The sequence below is a fragment of the Mesoplodon mirus genome (assembly GCF_964341445.2).
Source record: "Mesoplodon mirus genome assembly, chromosome: 16".
Taxonomy (NCBI): Eukaryota; Metazoa; Chordata; class Mammalia; order Artiodactyla; family Ziphiidae; genus Mesoplodon; species Mesoplodon mirus.
In genome coordinates this window covers 9,621,310-9,643,599 of record NC_138992.1, presented here as the reverse complement: position 1 = coordinate 9,643,599, position 22,290 = coordinate 9,621,310, and the positions used below count along the sequence as shown (strand labels likewise).

Sequence of the window (22,290 nt, the reverse complement as noted above, 5' to 3'; positions counted from 1 at the left end):
CCATCAAATCGAGGGGCAGCTTTGAAATGAGACAGATGTGGTTAAAATCCTTTATTAGCTGACTGACCAAAGAGAAATGATGTAATACTCTGAGCTTAGCATCCTCAGCTATAAAAAGGGAAGCAGAAATACTGATGCTAAGATGATTCTCCAGGCACTGACTCAAGAAGCCTCTGCTACAAGCTTTCCCCATGATGTGCCAATGTCCATTCCAGGGATAGACAAAAGGACAGCACCTGTCCTCAAAGTGTATATGGTTTACTAATAGAAACAAATAAGGAAACTGTAATTCCAGTCTCACCTACCAACCCCTATTCCTCCTCCAGGTCTTAATTAAGAATACTTTCCTCCTCTCAGTTCAAGTCAGGTTTTTTTCTTTTAAATAGAAACCAGGACCAGGACAAGGGTAAGGCCAGCTGGGTTCCTAGGGTGTACAGTTTAAGAAAGCACTTCCTGTCAGGGTTGTACAAGTGCAGAGTCGGCACCTGAGAGTGACTGCCTCTTATGCTTTGCACCCTGGGTGCCTTACTAGCCTCAACCTGGTCACTGCCTGGCTCTAAACCAGGTCACCTGACTTAAAAGCACTTAACTCAGTTTGAAATTTTTCACGTGTTTAGGTCACTATTTGATTGATGGGTGTCTCTCACTCTAGATTATAATCCCTTTAATAGTAGGATTCTGGGGCTTCCCTGGTGGTGCAGTGGTTAAGAATCCGCCTGCCAGTGCAGGGGACACGGGTTCGAGCCCTGGTCTGGGAAGGTCCCACATGCCGCAGGGCAACTAAGCCCGTGAGCCACAACTACTGAGCCTGTGTTCTAGATCCCGCGAGCCACAACTACTGAGCCCGTGCGCCTAGAGCCCATGCTCCACAAGAAGAGAAGCCACCGCAATGAGAAGCCTGCGTACCGCAACAAAAATTAGCCCCAGCTCTCCACAACTGGAGAAAGCTGCGTACAGCAACAAAGAACCAAAGTAGCCAAAAATAAATAAATAAATTTATTTAAAAAAAATAGTAGGATTCTGGATTCTTTTCCTCACCACAGAATCCTTACTGTTTGCACCCAGCATGCAGTGGTACTCCATAAATATTTATGCATGAAGGACTGAATGAAAGAATAAGTTAATGAATAATGGAGAGATGTAAAGGGCATGAGGCGAGTCAAGGGACTTAAACCCACCTGGTAAAGCATCAGAAAACCCACTGCAGAGAAGGTGGGGTCTGTGCTGAATTCCAGAGCCTTTCTCCTTGAATTATCATTTGCAGGCTGGCAGCATCCAGCACCCGGGCACTTGTTCGAAATGCAGAATCTTGGGTTCCCCCTAAATCCAAAGATTTTACCAAGACCTCCAGGTGATCCCAAAGCACATTACATTTTGTGAGCATTGGTCTCAAAAACACATGGGTTTAGCCAAGTGAAGCCCAGGAAAGGACCACTCAGGGCAGAGGACTCCAGGAAAAAGGGTGACTGTTTTGAAAATTAAGTTATAATAAAACATAAAAGGTATTGTGTGATTCTTTGTACCAGGCCCGGAACTAAATACTCTAAATACTATTGTGTGTATTATTTCATTTCTTCAATGATCTTCCGGCTTGCTATTATTCTTCCCATTTTACAGCTAAAGAAAGTGAGCTACAGAAAGATTAAGGCCCTTGAGGGTGTCCTGAAATTAATAAATGGCAGATCTAGCCCAGGTGGTCTGAATCTACATCCTGCACTGTGATCTCCACACACTGATGCTCTTCCCGTGAGATGTGTAGGTCTGGGGCAGGGCACTACTCAACACCCACACTCTCCCACTGAAAACATCTGGCTCGAAGAACTGCTTGTCTTTTTTTCAAATTTGGTAACATCTGCCTGTCCCTCCTCCATTAAACACCTAATCTGAGTTCAGATTCTCAAACAAACAGACAATTACACACAGGCCATTTGTTCCTAAGCTGGCATGTGTCTTGAAGAAGGGACACAGGGGAGTTTTCCTGGAGCTGGTGACACCTGAGCTGGTAGACAAGGAAGGAAGGAGCCAGAAGAATTGTTCCAGAAAAACATTCAGGCATAAGCCAGCATGAGGTACCCAGGAAAACTGGTTATGGAATTCCACTGTGGAACTTACCCAGTGGTGTGAGGTGGTGAGAATACTAGCTTTGAGAGACGCTTACCCTTGCGGGGTGGGGACGGCTTGGAGGAGCACGAGGGATGAAAAAATTGAGAAAGCGCTGGGGAGGGCATGCTGCACTAGAATGAAATGAGTAGGATGGAGAGATTTGGACAGACCCCAGCGATGGGAGGTGAAACCATCAGGATTTCACGTAGATGCTGGGAGACTGGGAGTTGATTTTTGACTTGTTGAGACTGAGTTGCCTCGAGGTGTCCAGCAGGTCACGAAATACCCTGGGCTTCAGTGTAGCAGACAGAACAGGGTTGGGGATACAGATGTAGGACATGGGTGCATGGTCGTCAACTAAAGGAGGACGTGATTGCCCAGGGTGATGGGAAGACATACGGGATGGGAATTTAAGAAGTCTCAACATTTAAGAGATGAGTTGAAGGGCAAGCCCTGAAAGCACTTGAGAAGGAAGAATGTATGTAACCAGCACTAGACTCAGTTGTAGAGACACACCCGTGACTCAGGTACAACCCCTGCCTTTGTGAAACTCATAGCCTGGCTGGTGAGAGAGAGAGACGTGGAGACAAACAGCAGTACGGCCTGTGGCAGGATGGATAGGCAGGTAGGGGTAATGTGGTCAAAGAAGAAGGAATATCTAACTAGGTCTGGGTACTAGGAAAAACTTCATAATTCTGCATTTTCCCCCTACTCACAAAACCCTTTTAGGTATCAAGATACTTGTGCCTGAAGAAGCCAAAGCCATTTGAGCAATGTCACTGGGAAAAATTCATGGCAAAAACATGATGACAATTTGTGGTTTCCATGTTTCTAAGGAAATGTACTTACATAGTTTCAGAAATATCTCTCACTGTCCATTGGCACAGTTCACAGTTCGTCTCTGGCTGAAATGGCTTGGGCAGGGCCCCAAGAGCTGCACATGATGTCATTATTCACTTGGTAAGAGACAAAGGCTATATCTCTCTCATAAATAGGGAAGGGGGCCCTCTGTTCATTGGGCACTGACTGTCTGGCCCCATGACCCCACCCGCAAACGAGCTGACAATCACCAGTAGGCTAGGAAGACTCACTTAAGTAATGGGGGATGTTTGATGCTGAACTTAGAAGAAAATAAGCTGGCTCTGATTGATTGTGATTTTGTTTCTTGACTAATCAGCATCAGAAAAGTGAACTAAGGGGGATAATGCGTCACAGAACTGAAAACAGGCGACTTACTCATAACCTTTTTGGACGTCATGAAGACTGTTTTAGTTACTTGCACTGGGTTCCAATATGGAAAATCAGGCTTTATTTTTGCCTTTAGGCAGTCTACAGATAAACTGGTCCAGTTAGGGTACAAACTGGTCTTTAGGTGGTAGGTTTTAAGCTGTGGGAAATGGCAGACTAAGCAATTGTCCAGTTACTACGCTCAGCAAGGGCAACTGGTTCTCCTCTTCGGAGTGAGGCAGACCAGCTTGGCTGGCAAGGAGTGCCGGAGGCAGGTAGGAAGGTGGGAGCACCTCTTGCCCACAACTGCCCCTGTATGAAGCCAGATGGTGAACATCCACAGGTGACCAGAAGGGGGTACCACTGAGAGGTCAGGCCAAAGAAATGATTTGGGGTAGTATACCACAAAGCAAAGATAGCCTGAGTGAGGTGCCTGTGCTGGGATTCAGAGCCAGGGTGCTAAAGAACCAAGAAGGAAGCCAACGAGGGGCTGAGACCCTCATCAATACTTGGACTCTATTTTGCATGGATGGACCGGACCACTTAAAATTTTCAGGAATGGACAAATAAGTGTGGATAGTTTAGGTCCATGACTTTTTAACTTCCTTTTTCCTTTTCTATCTTTTTTGACTGAAATGATCTGGATAATGATTTGAATTTTTCTTCATGTTATCTATGATAACTTTCTTAACACAGGTCTAGCAAACACTCAGCTTGGGGCTTTCTGCCCAAAGCACTTCCTGGGATGACATTTGGTGTGCTTTTGCCTGTATTGACCACAGAAACTGATCTCTTTTCTCTCACTGGCTTTTCACTGACTGTTTGACCATGCGTGTTGGCGGGGTGGAGGGGGAGGAGGGGACCATGTAATATTCATTCCTTCCATTCATTTATGAGCACGATATTAAGAGCTGCCCATGTGCCGGGTACTATGCTAGGCGCTAAGAACCCAACGATGAGGAGGCGCAATCCTTGACCTCAAGGGGCTCACAGCCTGGTAGGCACATGACGTTACGATGTTGCTCTGATAGTTGAAAATGCAGAGTGTAGCAATGTACCAAGGAGAGGGAACTGAGCCTTGCTTAAGCTCTTTGTCTGCCCACCTTGTGTGGAAATGGGCTGCCTGGAGCTCCAAGGCAGCTGCTCAGTTTTTAGCTGGGGTCACTGTGAACACAGAGCAACGAGGAGAGCCTGGAGCTGCAGACAAGCCCGACCTTCTCAACATGAGGCAGATGCTCTCTTGTGCCATGTCTTCTGGTCACCAGGCTTGGGATGCCTTCAGTCTGTGATAAGGTGATGCTTACATAACTGACCTCCTGACTCTTCCCCAGGGTCCCTTTACATTCTTCACTAGGAAGATCCACACCCATTTACAATTTTTTCTAAAGTCTGACCTTTCCTTTCATGCAACTCTTAAAAGAAATCCACAGCACCTTTGATTTTTCATGCTTTAGAGGTCTTCAGTAAAAAGAGCCCAAGACCTGCATTTGTGTAAAATATTCACCGAATGCTGTTTCAGACGTGTTCTGAGAGTCTGCTACAAACCTTCCTACCTCTGCATCAGAGTCACAGACTGCCTCCCCAAATCCATTCAAGTACCAGCCTCATTACAGCAACAGCCTTGACTGTGGCGTACACGTCGTGACTCAGAATCCAGAACCCAACAGTCAGTCAACAAGTATTTGCTGAATAATTTTCCTCCTCAACCCTCATTCTCCCCTTCTTCCTAATGCAATCCTGATTTTTTGAGAAGCAGTAAAATCAAATCTATTTTTGCCATCCTTTCTTGCTGATGGAGGCGCCTTGGATCAGAATTCTGGTCCCCAAAATAGAAGCAGACGTCACTGGGCAGGGGTCCCAGAGGAGCTCCTGAAAGGGCTGCCGACTCAGTGGGCAAATGCCTTTTAGGCATCTTGGCTTCTTGCCCTTTGCTCTTTGTCCTCTTCTTTTTCTTTTCCTGCCTGCAAAGTGCCTGTGAGGGCTTAGAGATGCAACTGGTGGTTTCCAAAGGACCTTGAGGAAAAGACCTCCCTGTATGGAATTCTCCTTTAGGCCATCTCTGATGGATTTCTCTACAGCTTTTCCTTGAAAAATCCCCATGCCAGGGAGCTCATCACTTCAAAAAATAGCTCCCTGGGCAGGTCTATGTGTTACAAAGCCTTAGCTTTAGGTGAACCAAATCTCTCATGGTATAACGACCACCCTTTGATCATTATTCTGTCTTAGAGGACACATAAAATAAAGTTTCTCTTTGTCATGGCAGTACCCCAAATATTTGAGGACACCAACCATACCTCTTCTATCCTTAGGCCTTGCAGCGCTTTTCTTTTTCTTTCTTTTTTTTTTTTTTTTGGTCCTGTTCTGTTTTGCTGCATTTATTATTCCCATGTTCTGAGTTAAAGGAATACATATATTTTGACTATGCATTCCCTAATCCTTAGTCATCTCTATTTTATAAGCAATCATGTATATTCAACACATAATCACACAGAAAAAAGTAGAAAAGATTCTGAAATGGTTTACTCCAGTCAACTGGAAAACCAGCTGACACAGGACAAGGATGTAGTTTATAAGACAAACAAGGATGTAGTTTATAAGACAAAATAATTCTTGTTTCATGTGTACATTTTATACTGGTATGCTCTTTACATAAAGATGACAGTTTTAAAAATTTACTCATTAAAAAAACCCCAAACATTAATACGATTTAATTTCATACTTAGCTCACGTCTTCACCATGTACATTTTTATCATCTTCTGATTTAGGAGAATTTTGTGTTTCAAAGATATTTTGCAATTCATAACACCTGAGGTAGGCATATAAGTCAGGAAGTGGGGTGGAAGGGAAAGAAAACCCCAGTGACTAATGAATGTGCAAGGTATTACACATATTAAAAGACGTGATCTAGCTAAGAATGAAATTCAAATACTAAATCACAAACATGCCCAGTCAGAGTCCAATGCAGAGATATCAAAGACACAAGAAAATGCACGTTTATCTGACAACACATTGAGTTATAATCCCAGTTCATTGGTTGAGAAGGTGGTCACATAGTTGCATTCACTGGTAGAATGGCTTTTATTCCCCTTGGGAGATGGCCAGGCCTCCCTTGGAATGTCTGGGACCTCAGCGGTTAATTAATCTACCCTGCATTCTTCTGTACCCTGCAGAGCTGACTGTGAAAAATCTTGGAGTGAGAAAAGCTGGCTTCCGAAGTGCTGCTTAAGTGACCTGACTTCTTAAAATAGTCCTTCATAAACAAACTCACATGATCTAATTTGCGTATATAAATCCAATTATGTTTCCTGGGAAAGCACAGGGAGGATGATCTGGCTGGGTAGACTAACGTTCTTCTACTCCAGCCCCAAGAAAATGCTGGGGAGAAATTATTTACAGAGCTGATGCTCTTGCTAACTGAGGGTCAGACCTAAATATCCCAGAAATTTGCCTTCCTTCTGCTTTTGGTACCTTGCATTCCAGAGAAAGCAAAGAACACGCTACAAAGCAATATGCCTAGGGAACTGATATGCCATCCAACTGCATATTCTAGACCTCCTGGTCTCTCAGAGCATCAATATTGTGGCCATTCGTTGGTGAGAGGAAAGGTTTGAGATGAATGTTGCAAGTCTCCTATGTTCTGAAAACAAACACATGTAGCATCAACTCAAATAGACACACTTGCGAAATGAGTAAATTAACGTCCTAAGAAAGAGTTAGACAACAGGGAAGTGTCACACCAGTGTGACTGTAGTAGTGTCCTTTGATTATACGTTGCCAGCAGCACTGAAGCTGGGATCAACTTGTTTTTTTTTTAATCTTTCCTTTTAATGCTTGGTTTCACTTATTTTTGATGAGCCCTTAAAATGCCATCAGTCATCAAGGTGTAAATGTGACTCATGCATTTGTCCTACTTAGCATGACACCGCAGCAGCTGCTCCAGAAATAAAGTCCTCCCAGTCTTCCCAGTTCCAACCTAATTATGCTCCGACCCATTGAAACCAGTCAGGTGACTGGTAGGAAGAAAAACAAATTCATTATTCAGTCTTGCAAAGGCCACACCACATGTCATTTTACAACTCCCTCTGAACACACAGACGCCAAGCCTACTGGCAACTCCAGGGCAAAGGTGTCTACAGATCAGGGCTGAAGGGATTTAGTTTGTCATTTCAGATGTCATTAAAAATATCCTTTGCAAAGCCTACTCTCCATCACAAAAAAAAAAAAAAAAAAAAGGAAAGGAAAGGAAGGAAGGAAAAGAGAACCATAAAGGACAGTCTCTCGGTATTTTTCACAAGTAAGAGAGAATAATATTTCCATTTCTGGGCATTCAGAGGAAGCCCTTGGGAATGTTGACACTCAAATCTGCTTTTGAAAGTCATTTTCTGACAGGCTGGGATGTTGCAATTATTTTTTTTAAAGCCTATATGAATTTGCCAAAGGAAAATGTACAGAAATGGAGGTATTTGTGGTTTTAAAAAATGTACATCATAACTAGTGAGGTGTGTTAAATAGGACCCAGGTTACACACATTTAATGGACATCTGTGTTTCCTGAAGTATCTACCTTGATATCAAATACCAAATTGAGATGATTTAAATTACATGTCATTTGCTGTACATTAAATAGTCATAAGATTCCTTTTATTTGATTTGAGTTAGCAGACTTAGACAAAGGACATATAATACACGCATATGTTTAAATTTTACACATGGGGAGAGAGATGCTGGTAATTCCATTATACTCACTTGGACTTTACTGTGAAGTCAACCCTTCATTTAAATGATCAGAAATGCATGTTAAAGCACATGCAAAGCCTACTTCTCTCCTGACCCCCACCTGCTCATACCATACACAACTCTCTTACCTGGTATAAACGATGCATTTTCCCCAAAAGGATTTTTTAAAGGCCAAATGGCAAGCTAAAAATCCCTTGTTATTAGTCAAGTTTAATGATCATGATTTAATTAGCGTTCTTCTGGCTCTAGTCTTTTCTGTTTCGTCTGGATGTGTGTAAGACAAGGAAGAAAATGCTGCTTGAGAAATTCAAATCTGACAGCATGACCTTGAGCACTAACTCACCTGGATTTGCATACCTGGCTGTCTTTGCTCACAGAGCTATTTTGGAGAAATCACCTCCATTCTGACACTTCTGCTTATATGCCTCGCCAAGAGGTACAGAGGGCTAATTAGCCACTAGCTGTGACATTTTAGAATCCCCAAGAGGGAAGCATAATGCAGCAATCTTTGTAGTTAAATATTGCTGCCTCTCAGTTTTCCAATAACTAAATGATCTTCATCATCTTATCACTAATGAGCTGAAGAATGAGAATGAGATTAATTTCAAAAGTTAGGTAGCTCGTATTATTGTCACCAGCAGTTAAAATAGAATCAAATGTTAACTACAGCAACAGAGCTTAGAATGTATCTCCCTGGTGAGAGAACCTACCAAATACAACCTTATCATTCATATTTTATTTATACACATAATGTCATTTTGTAATGAATTTTTAGATGGGTAAATTGAACTGGCAAGAGAAACAATTTGTTTAAGAGGTGGAAAATTCTGTGTCATAGAGAGAATCTGGACAAAGGCACTACTATCTGTGGCTTGAATCCCATAATGAAGCTGATTTAACTTGAAATGGGTGAGGCTCCCCAAGGAAGGAATACCTACAGCCCTAGTGTTACCTGTAGCTGAACTTTCTCAGGGGGAAAGGAAAAGGAATCCTTTGAATTGGGCTTTGAACCTTCCGAGGGTTCCTCAGTATTTCCAGTGCCACTTAGACCTAGAAAATACACGGGGATCACATCTGCCCTGGACAAGAACCTCTTTGGGTGGGAAGTTCACTTTTGTCTAACTGTTCGCTGAGTGGGAAAACAGAAACCATTTCTTTGCTGATAGCAAGGGACCTCCTGGTTGGCCCTTTTAAGGTTCTACCTCGTATCCACAGTGGAAGGTACGTGATAGATAAATGAATACAGGGCGCTCTCTCTTCATATAGGGTATCTGCAGAGACCTGCAGCTTGGTTGTTACCCTGTCAAGCCACAGGTATAATTTTCTTCCAGAGGGAAAGAGGAGAAGCCAATTCTCAAGCTTGGGTTAGAGAAGGCAATCATCAGCTCATTTGTTCCTTTTGAAAATGGCATTTTCAGTGAAGTGAAACAGCTGCCGAGGTGTGTTTACTGTATCCTCATTCTAGCTTCCTGCTTCTTGAAAATGTTAAGTTAAACATGAGCCATCCTCTTAATGGGAATCAAGATTAATGTAGAGAAAGAAGATATGCCAGTGTTTATGGCCTTCAGTTGACAAATTTATATCCCACTGAGCAAGACGATGAGCTAGCCACAAAGAGCCTATTCCCAGCAATTCAATCACCTTCCCCTTATGATTGCCCTTTGGTTTATTCATTAAATCTTAATTCATGGGCTATATGGGGTATTTCTCTCTTGAGTAGTGAAACAGGTACTTCTCGCTCTTGAGTCATTTCAAATGCTTATCTTTTTAGAAGGATACCCTCTGAAAGGTTTCTGAAGAATGACTGGCATTGAGCTGGATTTGAATCTTGACCTCACCACTTGTCAGGCTCATCATCTTTGGGATGTCCCTTTAAAGTTTCTAAGAATCTGTCATTTCTTCTCTGAAATAAAAGTGAAGGATGATACCATCAGTTTGTTCTCACTAGATGTGATCATGTATGTAAAGGCTCCTGGTTACATGTAAAATATTGTACAGATGTAAAGAATTATTATTGTGCTTTGATTTCTCCAAAGGTGTTTACATGTAAAAGACTGCTTTACACACATTTACGTGTGTGTGTATGTGTATAGAAAGCTTTCACCAACACAACGTCAGGGGACTTGGCTATTTTCTCATATTGCTTATGCAATGAGTACTCTTGTTCATTCAGTGATTAAGTGCCTACCACGTGCCTGGCATTTTTCTAGGTGCTGAGGATAAAAGGATAAACACGATAGACAACGTCTTTGCTCTTACACGGTGTTTACATTCTTGTGAGGGTGTGGGGCTGGGGGAAGAAACACAATAAATATAAACCAGTGAGATAATTTCAGATGGTATATGTGTTCTGGAGAAAATAAGACATGTCATGTGCTAGGGAGTGTCATTTGAACTGAGTCTGGAATATTGAGAATGCGTCAGTCATGTGAAGACCTGGCAAAAATTGTTCTAGGCAGCAGTCACAAAGCCTAAGAAGTGGGAAAGAGCTCGGGATATTTGAAAGATAGGAAAATAGAGAGTATATCTGGAGGCTGAGGAGTAGAAGGGACAGACATATAATTAGCGAGAGAAGCAGCACCAACTCACAGAGGGTCCAGTAGGCCATGGTAAGGAGTTAGGATTTTATTCCAGCTTCTAAACGAGGTCGTTAGCAGGTGTTAAGTATGTGTTGTATATCACCAAACAGGGAAAACCAAGCAATACTGGTAAAAAAAAAATCACAGATTCTTTTTTTTTTTTTTTTTAAAGCGATTAATTCTCTACTTTATCCACCTACAAGGTCTAGGAAAGACACTTGAACCTCTAGAGGGCGCCAAAGGAAAACCTTTTGTGGCCAAAGCCACAAAGGTTCCTTCAGCACCTAAAATCAGAGGAAAGCGCTCTGCTTGTTCCTTCACAGTCCGGCAAAAGGTGACACCTTATGAAAAGATTGTTCATCTACATTTCCTACCCAAACAGAAAGTTGAATGAGCTTGATATACATACACCAGGACCCTGGTTTTCACGCTAAAGGATTGTTTATGATGGGGTGGGAGTAGGAAGACATTTGAGGGTTATTTTTAATCTTCTCCCATCTGGTAGTATTTGAGTGGAGCATAAAACAAATATGGAGCCAAAATTTACTTTCTGGATTCATTTGGCAAGAAAAGTGTCTCTATACTTAGGACTTTGAAAATATTCATAACTTGCTACTTAGGATGTTATTCTAAATACTAGTCCAAAGTTACTTGACAAAGTCTTTTAGTAATGTGTACCAAGGAAGGCTACTGCATGAGAAGCAGTGGGTTATGACAAATGGAATTTTCTGCATATGGTCAGATAGCTATGATATATTATGAAAACGACTCATAGTGAGAGAAGAGAAGGGGAAGGAAGGAGGAGAAGGAGACAGAAAAGATGAGAAAAAGGGAAAAAAGGGAAAAGAAGCAAGGAGAGGTCAGCTGAATGTCTAGGTACATAATAAAGAAAATGCAAAACAGAAGGAGAGAAATTGGAAGAAAGGGAGAGATTCAGAGGACACTCGGATTCAAATCCACGTGTAAACAAGATTTAGAAACACAGTTGAAATATAATTTTATATAATCCCAAATTCAGACTTTATCATATGTGGGTATTAAAGGTTCATGATAATTCTGAGAAAACATTATGTTTTTTTGTAATCCTTTTTTTTCTTTTATAAATTTATTTATTTTATTTATTTATTTTTGGCTGCATTGGGTCTTCGTTGCTGCGCGCGGGCTTTCTCTAGTTGCGGCGAGCGGGGGCTACTCTTTGTTGCCGTGCCCGGGCTTCTCATTGTGGTGGCTTCTCTTGTTGCGGAGCACGGGCTCTAGGTGTGTGGGCTTCAGTAGTTATGGCTCGCGGGGTCTAGAGCATAGGCTCAGTAGTTGTGGCGCACGGGCTTATTTGCTCCGCGGCATGTGGGATCTTCCCGGACCAGGGATCGAACTCGTGTCCCCTGAATTGGTAGGCGGATTCTTAACCACTACACCACCAGGGAAATCCCTCATTATTGTTTTTAATAAGAAAAATTCAACGGGTCAGACCTTACTTACAGAGGCTTTCATCCCCCCATTTCATGCCTGATGATCATAGCCATGTACTTTATATGCTCTTTGCTCTACCCAGGGAGACTTCAAAAAGCACGGTAAAAGCAGTCAACCAGATAAGTAACCTAAGCAAATGGATATAGAGCCATCCGAGAAGAGAGAGAATCCCAAATCAACTAGGAGTCCAGAAGGTCAATGATGGGTAAAGCACTCTGACGGTACCAGCGCCCTAAAAGTCATGAGCAGTTTTCATAGGTGTTGTACCTGTTTATCCTAAGAACCATCTATTCAAACCAGACTGCAAGAGGAGCCTCTGATGTCCAAGCACCTCTCATCAGCTTTTTACTTGAAAACACTCCAGCTGATACGTTTCCCTCATTTTTATGGAAAAGTTCCCATAAAACTCTCTTGTTACCCCCATTCACTCTCTTGTTACCTACCAGACATTTGGCCAAGAAAGTGCCAGACCATTAATTATCAATTGATTTCAATGAACTTAAACAATAGAGTGATCATCTAACTCCTCATTCACAGACAATGAGAACTTTGTTCACAGAAACACATCCATTTTTAATGGGGAAAGATAGGAAGAAAAGGGGAGAAAGGAGAAAGCGACCTAGAGTCAGGTTCCACCTAAATATTTCAAACCATCTACATCAAAATGCCCCTTTTCGATTAAGCAAAACTTGCATTCTTTGCCAATGACATGCTTGCTCCCCCTCTCCACCAGCCCCAAAAGTCCTGAGGTTGATTTATTCAAAGCATTGGGGTTGGACCCTGTAGCAAGAGAAGACAGCACCCTAGATCCCCAAGGCAATAAAGAAAAAAAAAAGAGTGTCACAGGCTTGTCTGAAGGACTTAGTGAGATAGCTTAAGTAGGGTACCCAGCACCAGCAATTAGTATGCGTTTGACAAATGTTGATTCCTTCGAGAACTGAAGATTTGTGGCACAAAGACACAGAGAAACCTAACTCAGAACCCCAGAGACCCTTAGGACACCTGCTGTAACTCTCATGAGTAAAGCTGCTAAGGAGTGGGTCGCCTTCTAAATCGGGGTGCCCCCTCCCTTTCTGTCTCTTGCTCCAGAGACGGCAGCTCCTGGGGGATGTGTGAGGGGCAAAAAGAAGACTACTTCTTAGCTGATGTCAGAGAATTACTCACAGAATCAGAGTAGAAGGGTAGAGATGATAGAAACTTGAGAGATCATTTAGTTCCAGTTCCTCTAGAGCAATAGCATCCCACGAACACCCAGCACCTCCTAGTTGCAAGGCACTGTGCCGGGCTGGGGGAGGGGACTCAAAGGGAGACAGGCAAACCTGCCTCTTAGAAAAGCGATTTCTAAAGAACCCCGGGGAGTCAGGGGACGAGCAAGGCAGGCAGGAGTTACCTGGTTGATGGAAATGACAGCCAGCCTGGGGATGACCCCTTGGAGGACCACCTGCAGTAACGACGTGCCCAGGCCAGCCAGGATGGCCCAGGTGAGCGGCAGCGGCAGCATGCTGTAGGTGGCGAAGAGTGTGAAGAGCACGTAGCCAATGCCGTCTCCCAGGAGCCCATAGCCCAGACCTGCTGCTAAGATCTGGGTGGTCATGGCCACCCAGGTGACCACGCCGCTGTACTGCAGGTAGGTGTGCGAGGTGGTGTCCTTCCTGACCACCACCAAGGCGCAGATCACCACCTCTATGCCCGTGAAGAAGCCCAGCAGGATGCCCTTGAGCGGGTCCATGGGGGCCGAGGCCAGGCTCAAGTGGAGAACCAAGAGGGTGAGTTTTGTCAGCACGTCCAGCACGTTCATCACCACCTCCGATTTGCGCCTCTGGCCCAGGAAATAGCGCTGGTAGAGGCGCTCCAGATCCCGGGACTTGAAGGAGTTGCGCAGGGTGGGGAAAATGACCCCTCGGTAGCTATAGCCTCCCTTGAGGAAGAAATCCGAGTTGCTCGGGGCGCAGTCGAGGTGCAGGAAGCCCAGGTCGCCCGCGCCCCCGCTGCCGCCGCCACTGCCGCTGCCGCTGCGTTCCGGGAAGACTTTGGTGCAGCCGGGGCTGTGCGCTCTCTCCCCGAGGCCCAGCGCGTAGAGGGGCAGCGCCGAGTCGCCGGCCAGCTGCGACGCGTGGTGGTTGGGGCCGCCGCCTACAGGGTCCGAGGCTTTGCTGGAGCTTCCGCTCCCGCCGCCGCTGCCCCGTTGCCCGTGAACGAAGCGCTGCTCGGTGATGTGCCGCACCGCCGTTTGCCACAGCAGCCGCTGCGGCCGGGAGCCGCTCCCGCCGTCGCCGGCCGGGGGCGTCGGGTGGATGGTGTAGAGTTCCTCGCTGTCGCTAAGGCAGCGCACATCGGAGAGCTCCATGGCGCCGGGCCGCTGGGAGGGAGGCGCAGAATCTGCGCGAGGCCGCGGCGGGAGGGGGTCCCGAAAGACCCAGAGGCGGCCTGGTGGGAGCTTGGCGGCGAGCCCTTCTCTCCCCAGCCGCCCTGGGCAGGAGGTCCCCGCACGTCAGGTCATAGTGCGCTCCGGGCCAAAGGGCGTCTGGAAGACCGCCGCAGACCCCTGCGTCCTCGCGCGTCGCCCTCCCGCCAGCCCGCGCAGCTTGGGTGCGTGGCAGCGGGGGCTATTTGTCCGCAGAAGCCGCGGCGCTCTGAGCCACGCAGCCCCCTTCCCGGCCTCTGGCTTCCTGGCTGGGTCTCGGCTCAGCGTCTTGGCGTTGCCTTTGCTCTCCAAGAGGCGCCCAGGCGCCTGGGCTCCGTGCTTGAGCTGCGCGCCGGGCGGGTCCTGGCTGCGGCACTCGGCTCGGGACGCCCACGACTCGGCGGCTGCAGGGGGGGCTGGTCGGGGGTGACCGGCAGCGCAGATGGGTGCGAAGTTAGCAGCTCTGGCTGGAACAGAGTCCTTCGGAGAACTCCATTGCGCCGGGATGGGGAGCCGGGGCGGAGCTGGGGGCGGGGGTAATGAAGGCGGAGGAGTGGGGGACAGTGAGGTAGCGGGTGCCCAGCGGGAGGATTGGCGAGGTGGTAGCCTCAGCGCTAACAAGTCACCAAACAGTTAATTTGGAAGTGCGGGTGTGCTGAGGCTCCCTCCCGCGTTCATTTCTGGCTGTCTCCACTTCCTGAGCGAAGACTGACAGCGCAGCGCTGGTTCTGGCCCGACGCATCCCTCGGGGAAGGGGGAGGGCCTCAGGGTCCCAGTCGCGGCTACAAGACGAAGTCAGCCTTTCCAGCTGTGCTTCCGAGGGGTCGCAGCACAAGATTCTCACCCCCTTCACTTCGCTCGTTGGAATCCCTTTGGCCCGGAGCTGGGAGGAGCAGGAGACGAGGGCAGGAAAAAAGTGGGGAGGGCTCCAAAGCCAACAGCTCCGAGGGCGAGGAGAAGCCACTGGTGCAGATCGCTGAGGCTAAGAACCGTAGCTTGGTGGGTGCGGCGGGTGTGAGGTTTGGGCGAGAAGGGAGGCCCGAGGCCGCGGGGAAGTCGCCTGAGTCGCCGCCGGATCCAGGGGAGCGCCGCGTGCCACCCTGGCGCTCTGAAGCGCGCTGCGGGCGCCGGGCGACAGGGAAGAATTTGGAGACCTGTCTGAGCGGTTGGACACCGGGGGAGACTTAGACCCGCCCCCACGCCAAGCCACGCCCCCGGAACGGGGTGGGGGCCGAGTGGCGGTGGTGGCGTGGACCTGGGGCCCAGATCTGGCCAGGACGCCCCAGGTCTTCAAGGCAGCGGCGCGCGCAGACCCGCGTGGGAGAGGACGATGGGGTTAGGGCGGGCGGGGCGGGCGCCGCCGACCAGCCCCCGGCGAGGAGATGCAGCGCTCCAGCTGGCCGCGCTGGCCGGTTCCTCCGCTGTTCTTTTTTAGGCACTGGCTCTGGTCCTCTGCAGGTGCGGACCCAGGACTCGTAGGCCGCTTTGCCCACGGACTCCGAGAGCCCAGCGCGAAGGCATAGAGGGTCTCCTTTACGCTCTCCCCACTGGGGCATCTTTTGGCAAAGCCAACTTTCGGGCTAAAAGCAAAATACCCCCAAGAAGCCTCAATTGCAGAGGCCGGCAGCTTCCTGAGGGAGTCTCTTTACTACACCAGTCCGAAGGGATGGAGAGCGCTAGGCATTAGAATGCGAGGGCCCTCGGAGGGCCAAGTTTCTTCCCGCTTACAGTTGGGGTCGAGGACGGAGGGCGTGCGGGAGGCATTTCCAGCCGCGCTCTCGAGCCCGGTTTCCCTCCCGCCGAGCTCCGGCAGCAGTTGCGGACAAAGCCCCTGGCGGAGCTCGGGGCAGATCCAGGCGCAACACGGTGGGCACGTGGTGTCTGCGTCCGCGCCAGCCCGAGCAGGGGCTCCGGATCCGCCGGGCGCGCCTTAGTCCCGAGCCCGGCTGCATGTGGCGTTGCCACGGTGGGACTGCGGCTTCAGCCTGTGGAGCCCTGGCCCTGAGCACAGTCAGCTGATGGCCAATGACGTCAGGCCCTGGGCGCTTTCGCGGCTCCCCATGGCTTCCCTTGAAAGCACCAAAGACCGCCTCGCCGTTCCCTCAGGCCCCCTGAGCGGACGATTTCCCCTGCTTTCCCTAGGAGAAACTCCCCTCCCTTTGCTTGCCCTGGGCAAGAATACCTTTCCCGATCCCCCTCCTCAGAGGCACATACCATCTCCAGGGTTATTTGTGTCCGCCGTGTCCCAGAAACACGAGATTGCATTATTTCCTTTTTAAGTCTTTTCCACACACACGGATTTCAGTTTAAACCCAGAACTGGTCACCTGCCTTGCACATCGAATCCCCCCAAAAGTAGAAAGAAGACTCAACATTTCCCCCCATCTCCCTTAACAGTAGATTTCTGGGATGTCATACACACCCTGGAAAAGACTCCTTTAATCCTAGTCCCTTAGAGTTGCACTCTACAACTACACCTCTCAAGAAAGGAAATAAAATTAAGTGCTCAATTTTGAATTGAAAGAAGGTCGATTCTATCTTTAACCCAGTTTGTAGATGAATTAATTTGTTAACAAAGTAAAGGTATCCCAGAATAGCTGGACTATTCCATGGGGCTGGAACTTAAGGGCAAAGCACTTCCCCCAAACCTCGGTTTTGCAGTTATCTAGACCTTAATGAAATAATCCCAGGCATTACATCCTTGAGAAAGAAATGCTACTTGCTTCTCCCTTCCTAAATTCCTTGGACTCTGCCTGGCCAGCTCTCCTGAAACTCTAGGGTGGGTAATCAATATCTTGACTTGAGGCAGGGAGTCCAAATAGGGCAGAGGGCTGGGTGGGGGAGGGAGGTGGGTTCCTGCAGATCCTATGCCAGGATGTGTGGGGAGCTGTGTCCTGATCTGCAGGCATAGCCCCAAGTCATCTGTGCTAATGAGCATATTAGTAAACTTGGCAGTGGAAGACACCTCTTTATTTTCTCAATTCTTTCTTCTTGGGAGCCTGAGAGCTCAGCCTGAATAAATGAGGGGTTGAATGCAGATGGAACTTTCCTATGAAAATCTTCCTCCTGGACATATCCCAGGATGATTTATTCAGCAGCAAAAGGAGGCTTGCCAAGGAGGGGGAGATTGGACCCAATCAGATAAAATGACTCAGGCTGATGAATGAGCATAGCATGCTACAGAAAGACGCTCAAAGAATTTCCTGAACTCAGAGGTTGAAACTAACATATCAGGGAGAAAACATTGCATCTGGTGTACTGACTCCTCTGAAAGTTCCTTTGCTGTAGGGGTGTTAGGGCATGTTGTTTGAAAATAAGCATAGATGACACAATTAGATTCAAATGTTTTTCTTCTTGTTGGGATGACACAGTGCCATTCAGACACCCTCAGGTTCTGTTTTTGAATGACAGCATTGGCTCAGTACACATATCAAGAGGCTTTTGGGAATCTGCAAACCACCAAATGATTATCACTTAAAACAAGTCAACACACTGCTTTGAGGCTATAATGGACCTCTCATTCATGGTCCTCTCATGGACCTTAATTAAGTGAATTAAGTTCACTTAATTCCTTGCATATTTATTATGGCTGGGTCTTGACTAGGTTCCAGGGACAGTATTTTGCCAACTCAATGTCTTTTTGTACACAATTCCCTCCTCTTGGAATTTCCCTCTATTCCCCCCGTTTCCCTCCCTCAAAACGCTACTCACTTGATCCTTCAAAGCCTGAGCAGTGTTGTCTCTGAGCAAAGGCTTTCCTGATATTCCCAGTGAGAATTAATGGTTTCCTTTTCTGTTGTTCAAAAGTCTGTTCTGGTTCCTCCAGCATGGCTCTTACTACAGGCACTGGCTCTACCCCATTGGCTTACCCATTTTTCTCTCACCTCTCCCCATGAAGTGGTGAGCTCATTGAAGGGGAAGACTGATTTTCCTTGGGTCCATATCCCTTAGTTTCTAGCAACTATAGTGTACATAGAGATAATAATAAGATTAGCAATAATTGATGGCATACTTTTCCCTTTACAACCATCTTTACAACCATTTCACTTAATCATCCCATCAGTTCTCTGAGTTAGAGCCTTCTCTATCTTTTATTATTCCCATTTTACTGACTAGGGCACTGAGGCTCCATGTGTTTAAGGAACTTGCTCAGGATCTCATCGATAGCAAAATTCCAGCAATTAAATTTAGATTGTATAAATCTGGCTTCCACGTGCTCAATAAAAATGCTACCACAGGCAGTCAACACATTTCACCTAAATAGGACTGATAGACAAGAACATGTGAAATATATTTTGACTTTCCAAATGCAAATTAAATAAGAGACTTCTAAGATGTTCGGGCTTTGAGAAGTCTAGTAGGATGACTCCAAATGGATGAGGTAACAGAACCAATTCTTGTTTGGTTAGAGGGTCTGTTAGGTTTTGCTCAGTTCAAGCCATTGACATTATTTCTAGTTTGTGGAAAAGCAGATTTTTCACATATTGGATTTAACCAAAATAATTAGTCGTTGCACTCTACTTCACTTGGCTGAGGGTGGAAGTGGCAAAACATCCTCTTGGCCCATTGGAAAATAACATATTTGTTTTATGATGTTGCTGCATACCATTGGCCACACTTATAGTAGATATATTTAAGAAGGGAAATTTGTTTCTCTCAAAAGCCTCTTTGACTTTCTAGGCTAACTGTATTAATACATGAATTTAAATTTTATAAGACCTCTGGCCTTTGCAAAATACCCATAGAAACCCTAACACTCACTGAAGACATATAAAATATTCACATGTAAAAGAAAAGATGGACTCAGTTCAGGAAAGGGACCTGAAACCAGAGAGATCCTGTTTCCAAAGGGAAGGAGGGTGTTTATGACGAGGCAGCTTCCAAAGCTGGAAGTCCTTAAAGGAAAAGTACATGAAATTTTCTAAGAAGATAGATCTTAAATGTCCTCTCTCTCTCTCTCTCTCTCTCTCTCTCTCTCTCTCTCTCTCTCTCACACACACACACACATGAAGGAAAAAACAAAGAAAATGGTAACTATATGTGGTGATACATATGTTAATTACTTGACTGTGATAAACTCATATTGTATATCAAAACACCAAGTTGTACATCTTAAATACATACAATTTTTATTTTCAATTATGCCTCAACAAAGCTGCGGGGGGAGCGGGGGTGTTGAAAAGGATATGCCTGTCTTGCCTGGAAGCACTGCTCTTACCAAGTATCAAAGGCATTGACTGCTTTGAAGGAACTCCAGGGACAGTCAATGTCTAAAGTAAATAAGGCTTATACATGGAAATGGTCTATGAATGAAAACCTTTGCACTCACACTTCATCTGGAATGCAGCACAATACACAGTAGAAAAAAATGAAATGTCTATTTTACTCCCGTCATGTATTATCTTTTGCACTGTAAAATGTAAGAGAGGGAAAATTTTGTATACATTTTGGATCTTCACGGGAACTAGTTTAAGTTGGATTCTGGTGCCTGAAAGAAGACAGTCTCATCAGTGGGAAAACAATTCTAAGACAACGTATTTATATGAGGAATTCATCATTTAGGTAAGTCAGAGGAAGAAATCTTCAAGGGAGACAGACTTAAACACTGTTTTCTTCTTAAAAGATGATTCCCTTGTCTGTGGTTTAACTAGAGTATGCGTTTACTGTGATATCACTTATGAAGCCTTCACTTACTGAAATGATAATAAGAACACACACACGTACAGCTCATTGGAGAAACTATTAAGAAGTGACCTAAAAGAAGTAGTAACAAAACAAAAAGTCAGAGGGTTTCCAGCTAGTTCACCCCCATCACCAAACCTTCTTTTGGCCATGGTTTAATACCTGCTTTTTAATTTGACACACTTAAGAAGTCTTAGGGCAAAATGGTCAGACAGTGGGAAACGAAGCAGATCATTTTCCCCTATTGTCTCTCTCTCTCTTTTAAAAATCTACCTGATTCTTATCTTAATACCAGAAACTTCTTACTTTTTAAAATATTTCACTGCATTACTCATACCTTCCTGGAGATCTTTGGGATCTATGTAGAACATTTAGCCTAAAAGTTTATAGATAACATAAGTAAATCTATATGCATTTATGTAGTTGTGTATATGAATCTCAATCCATTGATTAAGTGTGAAAGAAACATATCTCCTCACCTTTCAAAAATCAATGTATTTCTGTTTTCACCCAGTCTGTGAGACATTTAACATGTATCCTTCTTGAGGCTTTCGTCTGTACCCTCCTACTCCCAGGAAGATGCCATAGTTCCAGGCCCTTATGTCGTACCCAGGTATGTGTGTGGCGGGGGTGGGGGGGCAGGGAGGAGGGTATACATCCATAAACATGCATGCCCTCTGGTCTTTGGCTGTCTATTCATAAAGGTCACCACTGAGGCAGTCAGTCTTTTGTCCACATCACACGGTCCCTATGGGACCAGCAGCATGTGCATTGCTTCCTTTGAACGAAGACAGGAGAGCCTTCACAGGTCTGCTTATGGGCCCATGTGCTTGACATAACACGTTGCCCCTCCTCTTTAGGGTGCTGGATCCTCTCTAGGACACCCCTGGGAAGTCATTATTTAGCACGCAATAGCTCTCTCTCTCTCTGTGTGTTTCTATCTGTCTCTCTGTCTTTCTGTCTCTTCCTTTCTCTCCTTCTGACCCAGTGTGGGAGTATCTCCTTTAGCCTGGTGAGAATCCTTGCTTTATGTTTCTTCCAAGCCCATCTGACTTTTCCTGTTCTCTTTGGGAATTATTTTTTTATAAAAACAAAAGATGGAAAGATGACTTTTGTTTTCTGTTCATCCTTTCTGGAAGTGATTTGTAGAAGGCTTGCATGAAGGAAAGGGAAAAAGGGAGTGCACAAAAGCAAATCTCATAAATTCATATCTCAGCATATGATCCACACACATAAAATGGATGAGACTCACCCCTCCACCTGATCAGTGGTTTTTTTGCACAGTGTGTTCCAACCAAATCGTGGGTTGTGAAATCACCTTTGTGGGTCACGATTAGCATTTAAAAAATAAATTAATACAAGAGTAGAATCGAATCATAAGGATAATTATATCTTGCTACTCTATACAAAGGCTTTCTTTTGCATCCAAATTCTTCCTCGGAAGTTAAGAACAGAAAAAAAATTGATAAAATTTCAGAAAAATACCTTATCAAACTCTTGGAATTACATTATTTGAACTTCACAAAACAAAGTTCAGTTTAATATGGCATTTCTCACTATCCAACTTGATATTTAAACTCATTATATAATTAGCGATCAAGTAGATTTGAATAGCATGAGCTACACAAAAACACACACATACTCACACACATGGTATGCACTGGGCACCATTTAATGTGGATTTTGTAATGCGAATTGAATTAAAAAAATGTTTGGAGGTGATTGGTCTGGTCCTCAGCTCCTTAGTGGAATTATTAAATATTATGTTTACCCGAAGTCGTGGTTTAGTGAAATGAGTTGCTTTTGTAGTCAGGAAGACTCTTTCTTGAGTTGTGACTTTATAAGTGCCAGCTCTGTGAGCTTGCTCAAGTTATTTAGCATTTTTGAACTTTCATAATATGGGGGGAAATAACAACTCTGCCAGGTTTTGTGAAGGTTAAAGGTAATTCGTATAAAGCAGCTGGTACGGTGCATCACACGTAGCAAATGCTCAGTAGAGAAGACTTCACCCTACCCCACCAACTCCATAAAAAAGACCTGTTCACTACTGACAAAGTAGATCACAACTTTCTTTTATTTCCTCCTCTTC

At 45.5% G+C, this 22,290-nt stretch overlaps 1 protein-coding gene across 3 annotated transcripts in view; it reads right to left on the bottom strand.

Annotated features, from left to right (window-relative positions):
• Window positions 1–14,463, bottom strand: part of ADCY8 (adenylate cyclase 8) — a gene marked incomplete at its 5' end in the record, with an annotated part of 218,088 nt that extends 203,625 nt beyond the window's left edge. For all 3 annotated transcript variants that reach the window (XM_082601266.1, XM_082601267.1, XM_082601268.1), the window contains one exon: window positions 13,507–14,463. In XM_082601266.1, the coding sequence (XP_082457392.1) occupies window positions 13,507–14,463 (957 nt within the window). The remainder of the gene's footprint in view (window positions 1–13,506) is intronic.
• Between the last annotated feature and the right edge of the window lie 7,827 nt (window positions 14,464–22,290).